Source organism: Rhipicephalus sanguineus, chromosome 6 (genome assembly GCF_013339695.2).
Source record: "Rhipicephalus sanguineus isolate Rsan-2018 chromosome 6, BIME_Rsan_1.4, whole genome shotgun sequence".
Lineage (NCBI taxonomy): Eukaryota > Metazoa > Arthropoda > Arachnida > Ixodida > Ixodidae > Rhipicephalus > Rhipicephalus sanguineus.
Genome location: NC_051181.1, coordinates 26692239 through 26709468, shown reverse-complemented (window position 1 = coordinate 26709468; position 17230 = coordinate 26692239). Strand labels below are relative to the sequence as shown.

Here is a 17230-nt window from a genome sequence, read left to right as displayed (position 1 = left end):
ATTTGGGACAGACTTTAAGAAGTCTGTCCCAAAATCCTCAAAATTAAGGGAACTTGAATATTTGCGCGCTGCTTTCATAATTACGTTCAGCTGCTCAAAGGGGAACTCCGTTACATTTTGGACCATATTGAAATAATGCCGCTTTCAAATAGTATTAGCAGTACTGTAACAGCTAGGGTAGTTCATGTTGCTGAAAGACTCGCTCAGATTTGCTCAGCGGTGGCGGCTACGGAACAGTGGCTCGTCACTAACTACTCCTGTCTGACTTTGCAGCCCCGGCGAAAGCGTGTTTACGGATCGGCGCTAGCTGCCACCTTACCTTCTTCGACGCCATATCGAGAATCCCGGGTCCATATCAAGAATCGATAACGCCCCCATTGTGAACTACGTCATCGAGACGCCCCTTCAAAAGGCACAAAGCAGACACCAGAGGACCATTTGCTCAGCGGTGGCGGCTACGGAACAGTGGCTCGTCACTAACTACTCCTGTCTGACTTTGCAGGTTGGTGTAAACTGTATTTACATTTCCCTAATCTGACGCTGTTTACCACCGCCGCCACCGCTGTGATCCTGAGAATTTCCTGCTGATGATCATTGTAACTTCCTTTTTGTGACCGTTGATACTTTTGAAACTGTGATTTTGCTCAGTCCGAGATGTCCGATGCCTGCTTAGTCTGTAGTGAGCCTCTCTTAGAGAGCGACACATATCCAACCTGCTCTGAATGCAAATATGGCTATCACTTGGGAGCATGCTCGGGAGTCAGCAAAACGACCTTCAAAAAAGATGATGCCGCAAAGAAAACATGGAAATGCCACACATGCCTCGTTTTTGCGGCCCGAAGTGCACGTGGCGATGAGAGCCACACCGGCGAGCATAATTCGACTTTCGAGAAAGTACTGATTGAAATTAACAGGAAGCTGGCCCAAATACCAGACATACAGAGCAAGGTGGATGCACTAATGATAGTGAAAAATACAGTCGACAAATTCGAGATGTCAGTTCAGCATTTGTCTGATCAATATGATGCGGTGCTCGTTGAAATGCAAAAGCAATCAGCTGAAATAGCAGTCCTCAAAACGCAGGTGCATTCTGCCCAGTCGTCCGACACCAGCAAGAACGTCCATGAGCTGCAAAAGCAGGTTAATGCTCTTGAGCAATACAGTAGACGCCAAAATATTGAAATTCACGGCATGCCTGTCACGCAGAATAAAAATTTGCTCGGTAAGCTCAATAACTTAGCAGCTAAGCTTACCCTTCCTGAACTGACGAGCTCTGAAGTCGAAGGCATACACGGACTTCCACCGAAAACCGGCAAAATTCCTGTTGTGCTGGTTCGTTTCGTTTCACGAGCAACACGTGACCAGTGGATGGCTAAGAAAGTCGAATTCAAAACTGCTAGCTCTAACTTGTATTTCCTTGACAACCTGACGCCACAAAACAAGAAACTTCTTTGGCTAATGAAGGCAAAGGCTGAGGAATACCATTACCAGTTCGCGTGGCAAAAAACGGCAAATTTTTTGTGCGCAAGGTGCCTGGTGATCGAGCATTGCGCATAGACAGCGAAAGCGACCTAGATAAGATTCGCTGAACTGTTTCTTCTATCACTTACGTCACTTCAACTGCCAGTTTTCCCCCGCAATGGCTATCTTCCATGAAGCCATATATCATGACGCTGAAACTTTTAAATCTTTTTTGAAGCGCCCTTCTTTTAAGGAGCCGGACAGAATGTCGATCTTTCATTTAAACATACGTAGTATGAGAAACAAGCAAACTGATGTACTGTTTGATTCTTTAGATCATACGTTCGATTTTTTGGCCTTCACTGAGACTTGGTACTCTTGCATGTCCGATGTAGTGTTCATCGAAGGATACAAGCATGAAAGCGTGCATAGACCAAATCGTAGGGGTGGTAGTGTGTCGCTATATATACAAAAAGATGTTTCATATGCCGTGCTTCCCGAATTTTGTTGTGTCAGCGCACATTATGAATCCATTGCCGTTAAATGTGTAATTTCCCTGATTGTCACAGTTTATCGGCCCCCATCGGGGGATATTCAAGAATTTCTGTGTTTTATAACTTCGATGTTTGAATACGCGTCCTTCAGAAATTTATATATTGTGCTTGTCGGTGATTTTAATATTGATTTGTTACTTCTTACTCCACAAAGTAGACAATTTATGGATGTAATCGAATCATTTTCGTGTAGGAACTTAAGTTTGCCTACTAGAATAACAACAGAAAGTGAAACTCTGCTAGACCTATGTATAACTAACTATGATAGAAGTGACGTCCGTGCTGGTGTGCTAACAACTGATCTGAGTGATCACTTGTCAATATTCTGTTTTTTTCCTGCAGCTAAGAAAGATAAAAACGGTGTTAACGATGCTCCTGTTACATATCGCTCTTTCAATGCCAATGCCTTGTCAACATTTCGTGCTAGTATTGAGAGTATCGACTGGGATATTGTCTACAGTGAGTAAAACCTTAATAGATCGTATGATCTATTCCTGCAACATGTAAAGAGCTGTTATGATGCTGTGTTCCCACTACAATATTATAAAAAGCATGGAAAGTCTGGGAAACCATGGATTAACAGAGGCATTTACAACAGAATCAGAGAACGAGATAAACTATACCATAACTTCATTAGAATACGAGACGTATCCATATTCCATGAATATAAAAAATTCGCAATAAATTAAACTCTGATTTGAAGAGAGCCCTTATTCAGTATTATCAGGCACGATTTGCGGAGGTCTCTTGCAATCCCAGGAAAGCATGGAACGCGTTACGTACACTCATAGGAAGAACAAAAGGTTGTCTTCCTTCAGCACTAACAATTGACGGTGTTGAGTTTAGAGAAGCTAGTCTAGCGGATAAATTTAATAATCATTTCTTAACATCAGGTGCAGCAGCACAGACAAGTGACGCAGCAAACGACTGCCAAAAATACATTTCTTCTTCCTCTGCGAACTCTATTTTCCTGATTCCTTGTAGTCAATTAGAAATACTTACGTACCTGAAGTCATTAAATAAAAATACCGCCGCCGGTTACGATGACATTAAGGTAGAACCAATTAAACATGTCGCCGAATTACTGTGTGGCCCACTGCAGCATATTTGCAATCAAGCTTTCACCACTGGTACTATTCCTGATGGCATGAAGATAGCTAAGTTGGTAGCAGGGCTGGGCAGAGATACTCAGAAAAGTATTCCGGAATACAGATATCGAAATACATGAATTGGAAGCCTAAAATACAGATAATGAGATACATTTGCCTTTAACATAACGGGATATTTCGGAGATACTGTTGCAATAAGAAGAAAAAAGTATTCCGGAATACAGTTACAGCGATACAGATACTGGAATATTTCTTTAATTTCAAGGATGCTCATACTACGCAGACTGGAATACTGGATTAGTGAAGCATAATGTTGTAATTAAAGTTACAGCGCATCGAAACGTTCAGTTCATTTATTTATTTATTACAGTACCCTCAGCGCCATTAAGACATTGCAGGAAAGGGAGGGGGGCGGACAAAGTACATTATTAGTAATAATGACATAATTACAAGTATCAATTGCAATAAAAATACACTATTTCACAGCAACAGTAACAAGGACTAGGCACCCAAATGACATACTTGGCGAACAAACTCAGCTATGCTAGACATAGCACACTTTAAGCAAATCACTCGAATCACCAATGAACACCAGTGAATTGAGATAAAGCACACATTTATATTGAAGATCCGCTTTGCTGAGAAGGTTGCTGTGTAGGCTTCTCAAATAGGCTGTCTCTTAACAGCGTCGGTTCAGCCTCAGCAGAAGACTCAGGAAAGAAAAAAAGTCTGCCTACCGCTGAAGGCGAGCACAAATTCGTGTTATAGTGAATAAATATCGCCTTCACAGCCGGATTGCCCTGCAGCGTGGCGATATCTCTTCTCGGGTCATCTAGATACCGAAACACTTCCGCCCTCACTTGGGTTGTTCTGACTGTTCAGAATCCGAAGTCGGTCCCCATTTTCGGAATCCTCAGCCGTCTGACCCTGTCGGCTTCAATGAAGCTTTCACCACCACCGACGCAAACAACACCCATTTCAAAAAGCCGCAACAGGTGAAGTCGGCTGCGGCGGTGGGGAAGCCTGCTGCCACAAAAGACCGTTTCACGCATGTAATCAATTAGGAACGCACCCTGACATTGGAGAGGTGGCTGAAAGCGCGTCAAAGATAGACATCTTCTAGTCACTTCCGCCGCGACTACGGGAACTGCTTTTGGAAGTGCCGCCGCTTTGGAAACTGCACGCACGCGAAGCATTGCAAAGCCTGTTCCAAGGCGGTATCCGCGCGTGGGGTCGCGAAGTTATGCCTTTCCACCCGAAAAAAATTAGGCGTGCTGCACTGACCTTGAGAGACAGCGACTTTCGTCGGCAGAGGCCGACAACACTGCCCCCGCGATTCTGCCCTCCGCGGCGTCGCGCGCTTTACCACATGGACCATTCTGTGCTTGAGGGGAAACCATCGCCGCCCTATCTGTCGGCGACCGGCGGCGCGCCTTTGCTTGTCTTGGCACAAAAAAAAACGTCATTCCCCTATTGGAAACACGCCTCAACTCATTTCCGACACAAAAAACAATGTAACGAGATACCCGTGTCCTGCATAGTATCGCAATACAGGCGATACATCGTAAATGTATTTCACTACTGAGATACAAATACATTTTTCAAATGTATCTCGATACAGAAATACAGATACTCAAAAGTATCTCTGAAATACTATCGCGATACTCTTGTATCGCGATACTGCCCAGCCCTGGGTGGTAGTCATCCACAAAGGTGGCTCTCACGACGACTTGAATAACTACCGGCCTATTTCTGTGCTACCTTTATTTTCCAAAGTTTTAGAATACCCTTTAAAATCACGACTAATGAAGTTTCTTGGTGACCATCAAATGCTTGCAAGGCAACAATTTGGTTTCCGTGAAAAGAAATCAACCGAAATGGCACTCTTGGATATTAAAGAAAAATTACTTAGTAACATTGATCATAAGCAATATACTCTTGCAATATTTTAGATTTCAAAAAAGCGTTTGATTCCATAAAGCATTTCATTTTGTTTTACAAACTCCCTTACTACGGCATTAGAGGTACCGTATTAAATTTGATACGCAGCTATTTATCTGACAGGGTGCAATTCACTTGTCTAAATGGCTATTGTTCTCATTCTCAACCAATAAAATATGGCGTTCCACAGGGATCCATTCTGGGACCTTTATTCTTTATTCTCTACATAAATGATATTGTGAACATACCCCGAACTCCCGACATAATTCTCTATGCAGACGACACGAGTACTTTTTTTTCAGGTAAACATCTACTTGAACTTCAAAATATAGCTAATAGATGGTTAACTGATCTGTCACACTGGTTGCATCTAAACCAACTTCAACTCAATGTAAAAAAAACTAAATATATTATTTTCAAAAGCCGTAACAAGCCTGACGACCATAATGCTTGTATAATATTTCAAAACTGCGTTATCGAACGGATTCCTAGTTATAAATTTCTGGGTGTTCTTTTTGAACAGAATATGAGCTGGACACCTCAAGTAAACAAGATCCATGCAAACATGTGCAGGTCAATCTCAATACTGTATAATATTAGCTCCCTGGTGCCTAAATGGTTGAAACTGCAGTTATATTATGCCCTCGTTCACTCTCATTTGCAATACTGTCTCCTAATCTGGGGTACCACTACCCAAACAAACCATGATAGATTATTAATTTTACAAAAAAGAGCTGTGCGTTGCATCGAAAATCTTAAGCCAAATGACCACACAGCGCCATCATTTTCCAAGCTTAATATACTCAGAATAGATCAGTTATTGCAACTAAGACTCGCTATGCATACACACAGGCAAATTTTGCATGACCCCCAAGTCCTGTCCCTATCATCGTTATCTGACCATTCACAATATCACCTAAGGCAAAATCGACTCAGAACGCCTATGTTCCGAACTAAATACGGTACTCAGACACTCGCCTATTTAATACCACATTTTCAATAATAATCGAGAAATTGCTAATATGATTCGGGACAACTCTTCGACATATAGTTTCCGGAAAAAAGTTAAAGATTACCTTATGATTAGCTCCTAATCTTCTCTTTATATTGTGCATTTGCCGTCTCTCGATGTTTTTTTTTATTATTTATGTTTTATGTTTTTCTTATCTTCGTTTTACTGTTTTGTAACATTGACCATCATCAGGGCTCGTATAAACATTTCCATGTCACGCATTATTATTAGTGTGTACCGAAGGTAACTACTTTACTTATTCTAGTTTGATCGCCTGTATGCCTGTGTTTTGACCTTCTTTTCTTGTTACATGTACTTGCGCATGTGCCGCGGCTTTCCACCCCTGAGCAATGTATGGGTAGGGGGGCGCTTGTCAGGCAGTTGCATCTGCCTTTAGCCCCTTCATCCCAGACAATGTCTATCTGAATAAAGTTCAAATTCAATTCAATTTAATAATTTCAAATAAACAATAAACGATGAGTCAAAAGCGAAAGAAAAACAGCGAGCTGCTCCGTGCTAGGTATGCGATTACATTGGTTCATACATGCGCTTCGCAAACAATTTTTCTGAAGTATTTTTCTCTGTTGTTATATATATATATATATATATATATATATATATATATATATATATATATATATATATATATATATATATATATATACGGGACTCGACGGTGACGCTGACGGCAAAAACGAACCCAGAGTATCCATGTCCTTTTTGGCGCAGTAAAATCTGTAGAAAACCTGGTTCACTGATTGCACTCTTCAGAGCAGCACGATAGCAGTGTTCTAAAGCACTGCCACCGCAAGCGATCCGTCAGGTGGCTCTTTTCATATTTCGCGGGCTTTCTTCGCAGCGAGGAATTAAGGAGTACGTGAGACGAATCGTACTGAAACGATGTAATCGGTGGTTTCTGAAGGTGCTCAACAACTATGCGTTCATACTTTGGGTATTCATCCAATAAAGAAATAGTGTAATTGAACATAACTAATGATTTACTTATTGGGAAAATAAGAAAGCAGCCTAGTGCGAATAGTATGCGTTCAGTTCAGTTCGCTTCGGATGTTACGTCAGACCGGAACTACCCGTGAGAAGGACGTGACGAAATTTGATGAGTGATGGACTGTTTGTTCAGCCACTCCTGCTAAGCCTTGTCCCCGCGAATTTGCGAATTAGTCTTGAAAGTAGAGCAAAATAGTTAGGAAAGCATTATTGTCGAAGTGTGAGCGCAGATATAACGCAAAATAGAGGCGTCGGTTTGGAGCTCACGAGCCCCACAGGGCACGACGACGGCTTTATATTTTCAGGCGGAACGCACCAGCTTTCACGGGTGACGCCACGTTGCTTTTTTTTTTTTTCAGCGCTGCCTTTCCTGCACGAAATAGTGTTGGTTGCTGTCGTGTGCTCGTTTATTCGCCCAACGTGTGGTAGCAGACGCTATAGAGACACTGAGCGCACGACGCGCGCGGATGAATACATAATGAGGGATTTCGCTCTTCCTATTGGCTATGCAGTTCCGTAGCCTCCACCGTGCTGCAACCAGCTGGTGAGATGTAATATAGATATGGCATCGCTCATCTTTCTGGTATTGAAACCAACTTGGTTAGTTCAATGAATTAGTAATCCACGTTTCTCGTACATCATTATCTTAGCTTTTCTTCTTTTTTACGAAATTAAACGTAGAATAGCACTATGTGTCTTTGTCTTTTATCTGTTATGAAACAGCACAATATCATTCATCGCAATTTCCTGTTGGATTCTCCTAAGGTTCGAGTCCCATCGTTCCAGGCCCTAGCTGCATCACTCATCACTTCCCTATACAACATTACGCACCCATTTTGCTGTTGCAGCAAACCACCTTATGTACTCATGATCAAAGGAAAGCGAAGTTCCAGGGACGGCCGCTACCTACTGCAAGACTAAGGGTTTTAAAAGTCGTGCTCGTACTGAGTGTATTGGTAAACACGTGATTAACTCATTCATGACTTCTTTTGCGCAAAAACGTACACGGACACAAGGAAAAAAGAGGCAGACAACACAGGCGCAAACTCACAACTGATTTTTTGCGCAAAAGAAGTCATGAACGAATACCAACTCGCCCACCTTTCAGTACTGTTGTTACGTGATTAACTGTAAGCCATCTTTCTTCTCAGTCGATGTGTTGATCCTTTTCCCCCGCCCCCCGAAAGCTTTCAGAACCTGCCATGATTTTGCACTTCCTCCAATATCGGAAGCATTGCAAGCTTTCTGCGCTTCACATGGTATTGCACTGCGTCTGGGATCGTCACACGTTTGACCGTGCGATGATTTGGTGTGATGGCGTCATTATACGACGCCATAATATGTGACGTCACCATGACGTCATACTGCCGTCACGAATTTTGTTAATCTGTGCCATAACGATGACGTCATAGAGGCGTAATTTTTGATCATGGGACTTTTCGCGCCACTCGTGTTGACGTCGCCGCCGACGGTCATTTTTATCATTTGATGAGGCATCTAAGGCTTTCGCCTTAAAAGATAACTCTTCACTTGAACCACAACTATAAATTTTCTACCACTTTCCTGAAGCGCTTGCACTAATTACTGTGTACTGAACTCACAACGTGACTCTAATTTCAATTCATGACATACCTTAGGGTCCACTGTATGATGTACAGCGCACAACTTAACCTGTTCTATCCTTTTTGTAGATATTTTGTACATAAAACTGTTCAGAAGTGAAAGCCAACTGCAAATAAGATAATTCTACCAAAATTATTTTCAAAGCAGCAGTACTTGCCGCCAGATTGTTAAGTTTCACCTGCTCGCGTATGACGTCAGCAGGGAGACCACGCGTTCGCGCCACCCGCCTGTTCGGTACATAAAAGCTGCTCAACCCTGCCGGCCAATCATCCCGGCAAAAAAACACCAGGCCTGCGCGGAACACGCAGCACAGTCACTGCAAATGCTGGAAGAGGGGCTCTTTTAGGACCCGCTGTAAACACTCTTGCGGCAGCTTCGACAAGCGAACTTGCGAGGCACCCACTGCGCCATAAATTATCATAATTTTGTGAAGTAGGGAAGCACCCACTAAGCCATTATTGGTCATTTTGCGGAGAAGAGTGCTACCCGCTGCCCATCTCTAAAGCATTGAGTGCATACTGTCGATGCTGTAACTGGTGACGATGAAGAATTAGGACTGAGTGCTTTGTGATGGGTGGAAAGCTTGAAACGCCCCACTCGTTATGCAATTCGCACTTCGTGACCCCTGGTTCTTATTGAAGCAAAAGTGTTTTATGCCGGGGTCCACCACGGCTCCACTGACGTGCGTCCGTCACGGATATGACTTAAAATATACGCTAACAGATAGCAAAGAAAATCTAGAAGAAAAAGTTCTGTTGCCGGCAGTTGAACCTACGACCATTCGCTCCTCAGCGCGCGGCGCGAAACCACTCGGGCACAAAGCGTACGTTCTTCAGCCCACTAACAGCGAGCTATTTATATACACCATTTACTGTTCGCGGTACTCAGAGCTCGGTGGCTTCAACGTGTTCTTGTTATCACTAGCGAGATGGCGCGACGAGCGCGCAGGGCGCGCTTTAAAGGCTGTGGCCCTGCGCATTGCGATGCGAGCGCGCCTCTAAAGGGGTGCCTCTCGTGCACGCGCGCTTATCTCGTGCTGGGGACGGTTTATACGCCTTCTGCTTTCACCGCAAGTTTCCGTTGGCGTTACAGAGCACGAAGGTCACTTCGCTCGCTGCAGCGGCCGCGTTTCTGAAAGGAGCGCGCTGCTCACACACAAAGAAGTAACAGTGACACTTGTTAGTTCGTGCTCGTCCTGTGTACGTTCTTTTCATGCGTCCTTTCTGCTTTAGAGCGCGCTGCAATTTTCGAGCTGTGTGCCACTCTTCGCGAGACATAACAATTTGTTGCTATAGCATGCATTCCTTCGCCCTTCTGGCGAAACGGTGCACAATAAACGCTTAACTACCCCTGTGAAGACATGTTTCACTTTCGCGCCATACAAATTCATATGAAAGAGGGATAAGCCATTTTTTTTATACTGTTCCACCACGCATATTACATATGTTCACGTGATTTCTTGCCCGACATGGCGCCTCTATAGGGTCATTTTGTGAAGGCGTTTCAAGCACCTGCGTCGCTCGGTAGTAGAATACTCGAGTGCCCCGCAGAGGGCCCTGAATCAAATTTCACGCGATCTTGGACATATTTTCCTCATTTCGCGCAATAGCGCTTACGGACACCGGCGGCGGCAGACAACTACGCCACCAAGGTCGGCTGTTGTGATCTGATAACTGCTTTCGGTGTAAAATAACTAAGGCGAAAGTCGTAAGTGGTGCATCAGACGGTGGCCTTGAAAAACACGGTGTGCGGTAAAAAAAAAGACAGGTGACGGTAATAAACATGAGGGTTCCAGCCGAACAGCGAAGTCAGGTATTCGGCGTGCGATTCAGAAATTCTAGCACACTGGCACCTTGGGAATTACGTAACGAGGGGTGGTTGAAAGCTGTCGACCAATTCATGGGATTGAGCTATAGTTCATCACGCTCATCAGCCAGAAGATCGACAAAGATTCTGGCCTTGAAAACGCGAAGTTCAGTCACCTCTCAATCTCCGATGATGATGATGATGATGATGATGATGATGATTATGATGGCTTTCGCCTTCGGGTCGTCTTAGTCGAATGCCTAAGAAACCCTGTGAGCTTTTGAACAATAATTTGCAGGACACTTTGTGTGGAATACTTCGCGATACTTTCACCCGATAAAGCAAGCGGGGTCCCCATCTGGAGCACTGGAGTATGAGTTCCTGCTTATGTCGTTTGCTGGCCAGCCTTAAGAAATTTTGAGCGTAAGGCCGTGTGTTTGTTGTCAAAAATTATCCATGGTCATAGTGCCCTGACTGATTCGCTGGCCCTTTTCCGACTATCATCTCTAGAAATCGCCCTGATCCTGCTGCGCCCAACTCCACTTTATTGTGCCTGCGTGATAGCACAGTGTTTCTCTTCACGGCGCAATATGCATTCAGTGGCCATGGTCCATTGATGACATGAATTTCAATTTTCAGCAGCCCAGTGCTTCATACATGACTCAAATGTCACTTATTCAATATTCAAAAAAGTTAAGTACCAGCAGTTGTGCTTTAATGGACGCGTTGCCGTAGCGGGATGCGAGCGAAGTACGAGATAAGTAAGTGAGTCTTAATTTGGCCGACACGATGCAAGTGACACATGGCCCGAAAAAATGAGGACATGGTGATGGCACTAAATTGTATTGAACATTGTAGGATGCGTGGCCTGTCTGTCACTTCTCTGCATTTTTGCTTTAAAAAACCCGCAGGGTTCCTTATGCATTCTCCTTAGATGACGCGAAGACGAACACCATCTTCTTCTTTCTCTCAGTCGAGATACCGATATTTCCCCGCGCCACTCCGAAAGCTTTCTGCACCTCACATGGTTTTGCACTGCCTGCGCGAACGGCCTACCTTGACCAAGCGACGATGGCATGCGAAGTCATCATCATGTGACGGCACGTTATGTGACGTCACAAATTTTGGCAGTCGGCGACATCATGTTGACGTCATATGGTGACATTATCGCGTGATAATGATTTCTTGCATTACTTGTGCTTACGCCGCCGACGCCGCCGACGGTCAATTTTCGCGTTTCATGAGACATCTAGGACTTTCGCGTTGAAAGGACCAAGGAACAATTTTTATGGTGCCCATTTTCTTTAGCGCAACGGAAAGCTTACCGGTGAAAGTGTCTAGTCACGGAACGGTAACGTGGAAAACGCCGTGAAACATTTGTAATAAGAATTTTTCAATCCACTGCGAATATGAAGTCGTAAACACAAGTGACAACCCATGCTGCTAACAGTGAGAGCAAGAGCGGTTCGTGTTCGAGCGCGGCGGTTTGCTGCGCATGCGTGCACTCCGCGCGCATGTGCTGCGGCTCGACATGCTCCACTGGTTACCGCGAAGGCAGCGCCGCTTCTCAGCGTGCAACTCCTTTTACCTCGTAAGCAGCACAACATAAAGCGGGGATAGACAATAATATACATACTCTAATTTTCAGGACTAATTATGGCACGCATGACAGCGTGAGACTACGTGACTACGTACAGCAAAAAGTGATCGACTTCATAATCCAGTTTCAAGGCTCTTCCGCTAGGCTGCGCGACGTACCGGTTTTTGTTACTTTTAAACAGGATTTAAACATATAGACCCCACTCACAAGGTGAAAAGGATGCAGGAATCTGTGAGTATATTTCACTGTGTTTTCATTTTTACCGGGATCTAATCACACGTTGTGGCCAGTTGTCGGTCCCTTTAATGGAGCGTTTTTACGCTTTTCGAAAAGGAACAACAAAGAAATTAGTCCACGAAAAGAGATTATTATCAATGTATTGAAATCAGCTGGTTCTTTTCAAAACCAGAATTATGGCTAAAGTCACAACGAAGTGGTGTTATATACGCTTTAACCTATACCTCTGACCATCCCTAGATTCCATGTTGTTGATTCCATGTATTAAAAAATATCTAGAAGGTCTCGCAGAAGGGTGCAAGGCAAACTCCACTTCTTCCATGGCACAGCTCATATCTGCATGTGAATTTGCTGAACAGGACCCGTCTTGTCTTTAGATACTCCGGCAATATTAGGCGAGTGTCGGGAGGGGTTCTCGCTGCGACGAGGTCTAACACCTTCTTTAGTGCTCATTGTCCTTGTGGGAAAGAAAACAATACGAGGGGGAATAGGCCCCTCGCTTACTGTAAGCTGTTCTGTAAGTGAGCGCGTCACATACAATGCCAATGTCGTTAGTACCTTATAGTAGAAGTACGTCAACGCTTACGATGTATATCTTCATTTGAGTATCCGTGTCTCTACTTGCGTGCGCGTATTCCGTTATCTACGTGGCAGCTCCTCACCCCCCCCCCCCCACTTAAGGACGCCAGCCTAGGCCGGAGTGAACCAGACATTATTAAGGCGAAAGCCTTAGATGCGTCATCAAACGCGAAAATTGATCGTCGGCGTCGGCAGCATCAGCACCCCACTGTGGCGGCGTCAACACGACTGTTGCAAAAGACCATCACGTTATGACGTCACCATAATACGCCATCATGAGGTCACAGATCGGCACAATTTGTGACGTCATTATGATGATACTACGACATCATATAAGATGACGTCTTACGATGACGTCATCACGTGACATTGTCGTTTGATCAAAGATTTAACTCTAGCGCAGCTGCCGTGTATAAACGCTTCATAATTTTTATTTTATATAATTTTACAAATAATGCTGTCTCAGTTATTGAGACATAGCAGGAGTGGATACAGATGCTCAACACAATGAAAAAAAATACAATTTAACAAAATACATGATTTCGCAATTCTTTTTCAAATTGCTGAGCATCGAGTCTGCGCAGAGACCCATCAAGCTCATTCCATAAATCCACGGTCCGTGGAAAAAAGAAAAAAATTAAACAATCAAGACTAGCTCTAAATGGCATAATATTTAGGGAATTGAATCGTCGCGCACGGCGTGCAGAAACTGCAACAAAAGAAATGGGTGCTAGAACACTCAAGCCGGTGTAAACTATCTCATGCAGGAGGTTGATTCTATCGTAAGTGCGACGATGTTCGAGAGGCTGCAGCGATAAAACATGCGCATGCGAACTAGGCGAGAACCGCCGGTCATAGCAACGTAAAATAAACCTTATTGCCTTTTTTTAACAGATTCTAACATAGCTATGTCATGTTTGTGGTGAGGTGACCAAACAACCGACGCATATTCGAGTATGGGCCTTACCAAGGCCTTGTACGCTGGCAATTTGCATTCTTTTGTCGAGTTGCTTAACATGCGTCGGAGAAACCAAAGTTTTCGAAGAGCCTTGTTGCAGATTGTTTCGACATGCGTGTGCCATTTTAAATTTCTTGTCAAAGTTACACCAAGGTATTTAAACTCCGTGACATGAGCTAGACTGACACCATCATTAGTATATATAAAATTAAGAGGCTGTTTCTTATTTGAAAAGGTCATGGCTACAGTCTTTTTGAAATGAATAGACATTTGCCAGGTTTCACTCCAGTTACGAAACAATGAAAAAACGCTGTTCAGCGCTTCCTGACCTTCAACATTTGAGATGGTGTTATAGATAACGCAGTCGTCTGCATATATTCTAAGTTTAATTTCACTCCAGTTACGAAACAATGAAAAAACGCTGTTCAGCGCTTCCTGACCTTCAACATTTGAGATGGTGTTATAGATAACGCAGTCGTCTGCATATATTCTAAGTTTAATTTGAGTGTCACCGATAATTTCTGCTACGTCCTTTATGTAGATAGTAAACAAGAGCGGCCCAAGCGCCTAACCTTGGGGCAGCCCCGATGTGATTCCTACATCAGATGACTTCGCGCGGTTAAACATAACAAAATGTGTGCGTGACCGCAAGTAATCTGCTATCCAATCAACTAGCTTATTGTCGCCAAAAAATGTGCGAAATTTAATTAAAGTTTAGCATGGTAAACCAAGTCAAAGGCCTTAGAATATTCAATAAATATGGCGTCAATCTGTCCTCGGTCGTTAAGGGAAGAAGCAATGTCGTGCGTAAATTCAAGCAACTGTGTGACAGTAGAATAGCCAGCACGAAAGCCGTGCCGTGATCGGGAAAGTATATTGTGTGCATTTAGGTATTCTACAATGTACTTATGAATGATATGCTCCAAAAGTTTAGAGTTAGTAGAAAGTAAAGATATTGGCCTATAATTTGGTATTATTTGCTTGTTTCCGGACTTAAATACAGGCACGACGTTTGCTAAATTCCACAGCTTGGGAACTGTGGAAATTTTACTGTGGAAGCTTTACTATACTCAAGTTTTTATCAGTTGGTCTCCGGTACGCATTAATCCTTCCCGCAAATCACATAATCAGAGCATAAAACACCTCCTAAATGGAACGCACCAGTTAGTGCAAGCTCGATTTCCTCGGGGCTAATGTTGACGCCGCCTTTGATAACCAAGTCCTTGATACGGCCACGGATCCGTAGCAGGTTCTTCTCCGTGAATTCCACCTGGTCCCTGCGGTGAACAAATTGTTATGTAAAACCTCACAAAGAGCCAGTCGTGAGGAATTGGCACTTTCGGCTCTAGCACTAGCAAGTATACAGCAAGCTGTTACAAGAGACATTCCGCGACAGATCCTGTCGTGAGTGTCGTAATATTTATTGATTTTATTTATTTGACACATCAAGTCGCGCAGCTACTTCGGAGCTTTGTGCCCGTTCCTATTTAATAAACAAATATCGAGAAACAGCCAGGCGTTCCTGTATAAATTGTAACAATTGTTATATAGATGTAGGAAATTAAAGTAGACGAAAACAGAACATGCCGCTTGGAGGGACAGAACAAGCGACCTTCGGATATTGATGCGTTCTAAATATTTCATAAATAAATAAATGTAAATAAAGCAAATAACAGCGTACACATGCACACACACACACATATTTACTTATGTGCGTATACGCAGGCATCACTCGTCCCAAAACATCTGTACAAAAGAAGGTCTACATACAACCGCAAGAGTAGTATGAGCTAGGTGAACGAGCAGTGAAAGTAATACTTTGCTTATGTAACCTAACGAGAAGCTTCAGGGTTCTGTCCCCACCGAAGGCATGGTTTATCTTATCCGCTTCAACTGACTGTTAATTTGTGTCATAATAACTGGACTTCAAAAAAAAAATAGAACACTCTTCTCCAGCTTCGTCGGCACATCTTTCCATCGCCACATCTCTTGGCGTCTTATAATTGTGTCAAACACAAATCGGCCCCTCGATCCCTTTGGCTCTTTCGTTCGTTAAGCATGTCTTGAATAGCTATCCCGTTCCGAGATGTTCCGTATGTTTATGTTTTTGAAGGGTTGGTATGCAACGTTTTAGATCCGAAGCACCTTTTAGCGGAGCTCAAACCGGTGGTGCTGTGCGGCGTGATCACCCTTACGTGCGCATGCGCAAACCCTCCCCACATACCTCCTCTCCACAACCTCCTCCCCCTCCCCCCTCTTAACTGCCCCTCTCCCCCTTTCCCCTCTCCGCAGCCCCTCACCCCAGTTCACCCTGTACAGTTCCCCTTTCCCCTCTCCACTACCCCTCTTCCCTAATTCTCTAGCCCTCTCCACTCTCCCTCTGAAACGCGGGCTCGACACGCCGAAAGGCTGCTTCGCATCGCCTCTCTCGCATCGCCCCCCTCCTGCGCAGCGCCCCGATGATCGCCACCGCATGCGCGTCTCCTCCCCCTCTCTCTCCTCTCCTACGCCCCCCCCCCCTCGCGCGCCTAAAGACCGCGTTCCCCGTTCGCCCTGTGAGAATTACCGGCAAGGCTAGAGGGAAGACACGACGCTCGTAGCGTTCCTCTTCGCGTTCCACGACGCGAGGGCGGTACCATGCCCAACGAAGGCCAACGCAACGCGATCGTGCTAGTGCTCTGGCTTCGCATCGACTCATGGTCTCATTTAGCGGGAGATGGTGTAATTTTTTTGATGGTGTGATTTTTATACCGTCTTTTGAATGCGAAGCATTTCTTAGCGAACCTCAGGCACTTTAGCCGTTTCTATCTATCTATCTATCTATCTATCTATCTATCTATCTATCTATCTATCTATCTATCTATCTATCTATCTATCTATCTATCTATCTATCTATCTATCAGCCGCCTACGTCTGGGCGTTCTCCTGATCGTCTCAATAATTTGTAATATACCAAAATTGGCATAGCAGGGGATAGCTGTATGACGAACACGATTCACTGGCCATGACATGAATACCGCCAAATACCTGTCGCGTACGTCATGAAACCCTTGCTCTCAGTCACGTGTGGCACATACCCGTATACCTGAGTTCATGTTATGCGGGTATGTGCCACAGGTGATACAGAGTCTCAGCCAACACAGTAACCGCGAACACACACATTTACACGCAAGGAAGGTGATAATAATATTAATTGCTGGGGTCTTATGTTCCAGAACCACGATATGATTATGAGAGCCGCCGTAGCGAAGGGCTCCGAAAATTTTGACCATCGGGTATTCTTTAAAGTGTACCGAGATCGCGCAGTACACGGGCATCTAGCATTTTGCATCCATCGAAATGCGA

At 44.1% G+C, this 17230-nt stretch overlaps 1 protein-coding gene across 1 annotated transcript in view; it reads right to left on the bottom strand.

Annotated features, from left to right (window-relative positions):
- LOC119397145 (medium-chain acyl-CoA ligase ACSF2, mitochondrial) overlaps nucleotides 1–17230 on the bottom strand; it is a 168559-nt gene that overhangs the window by 24103 nt on the left and 127226 nt on the right. Inside the window, exon 11 of the mRNA XM_049416726.1 lies at nucleotides 15047–15162. Coding sequence (XP_049272683.1) covers nucleotides 15047–15162 — 116 coding nt within the window. The remainder of the gene's footprint in view (nucleotides 1–15046; nucleotides 15163–17230) is intronic.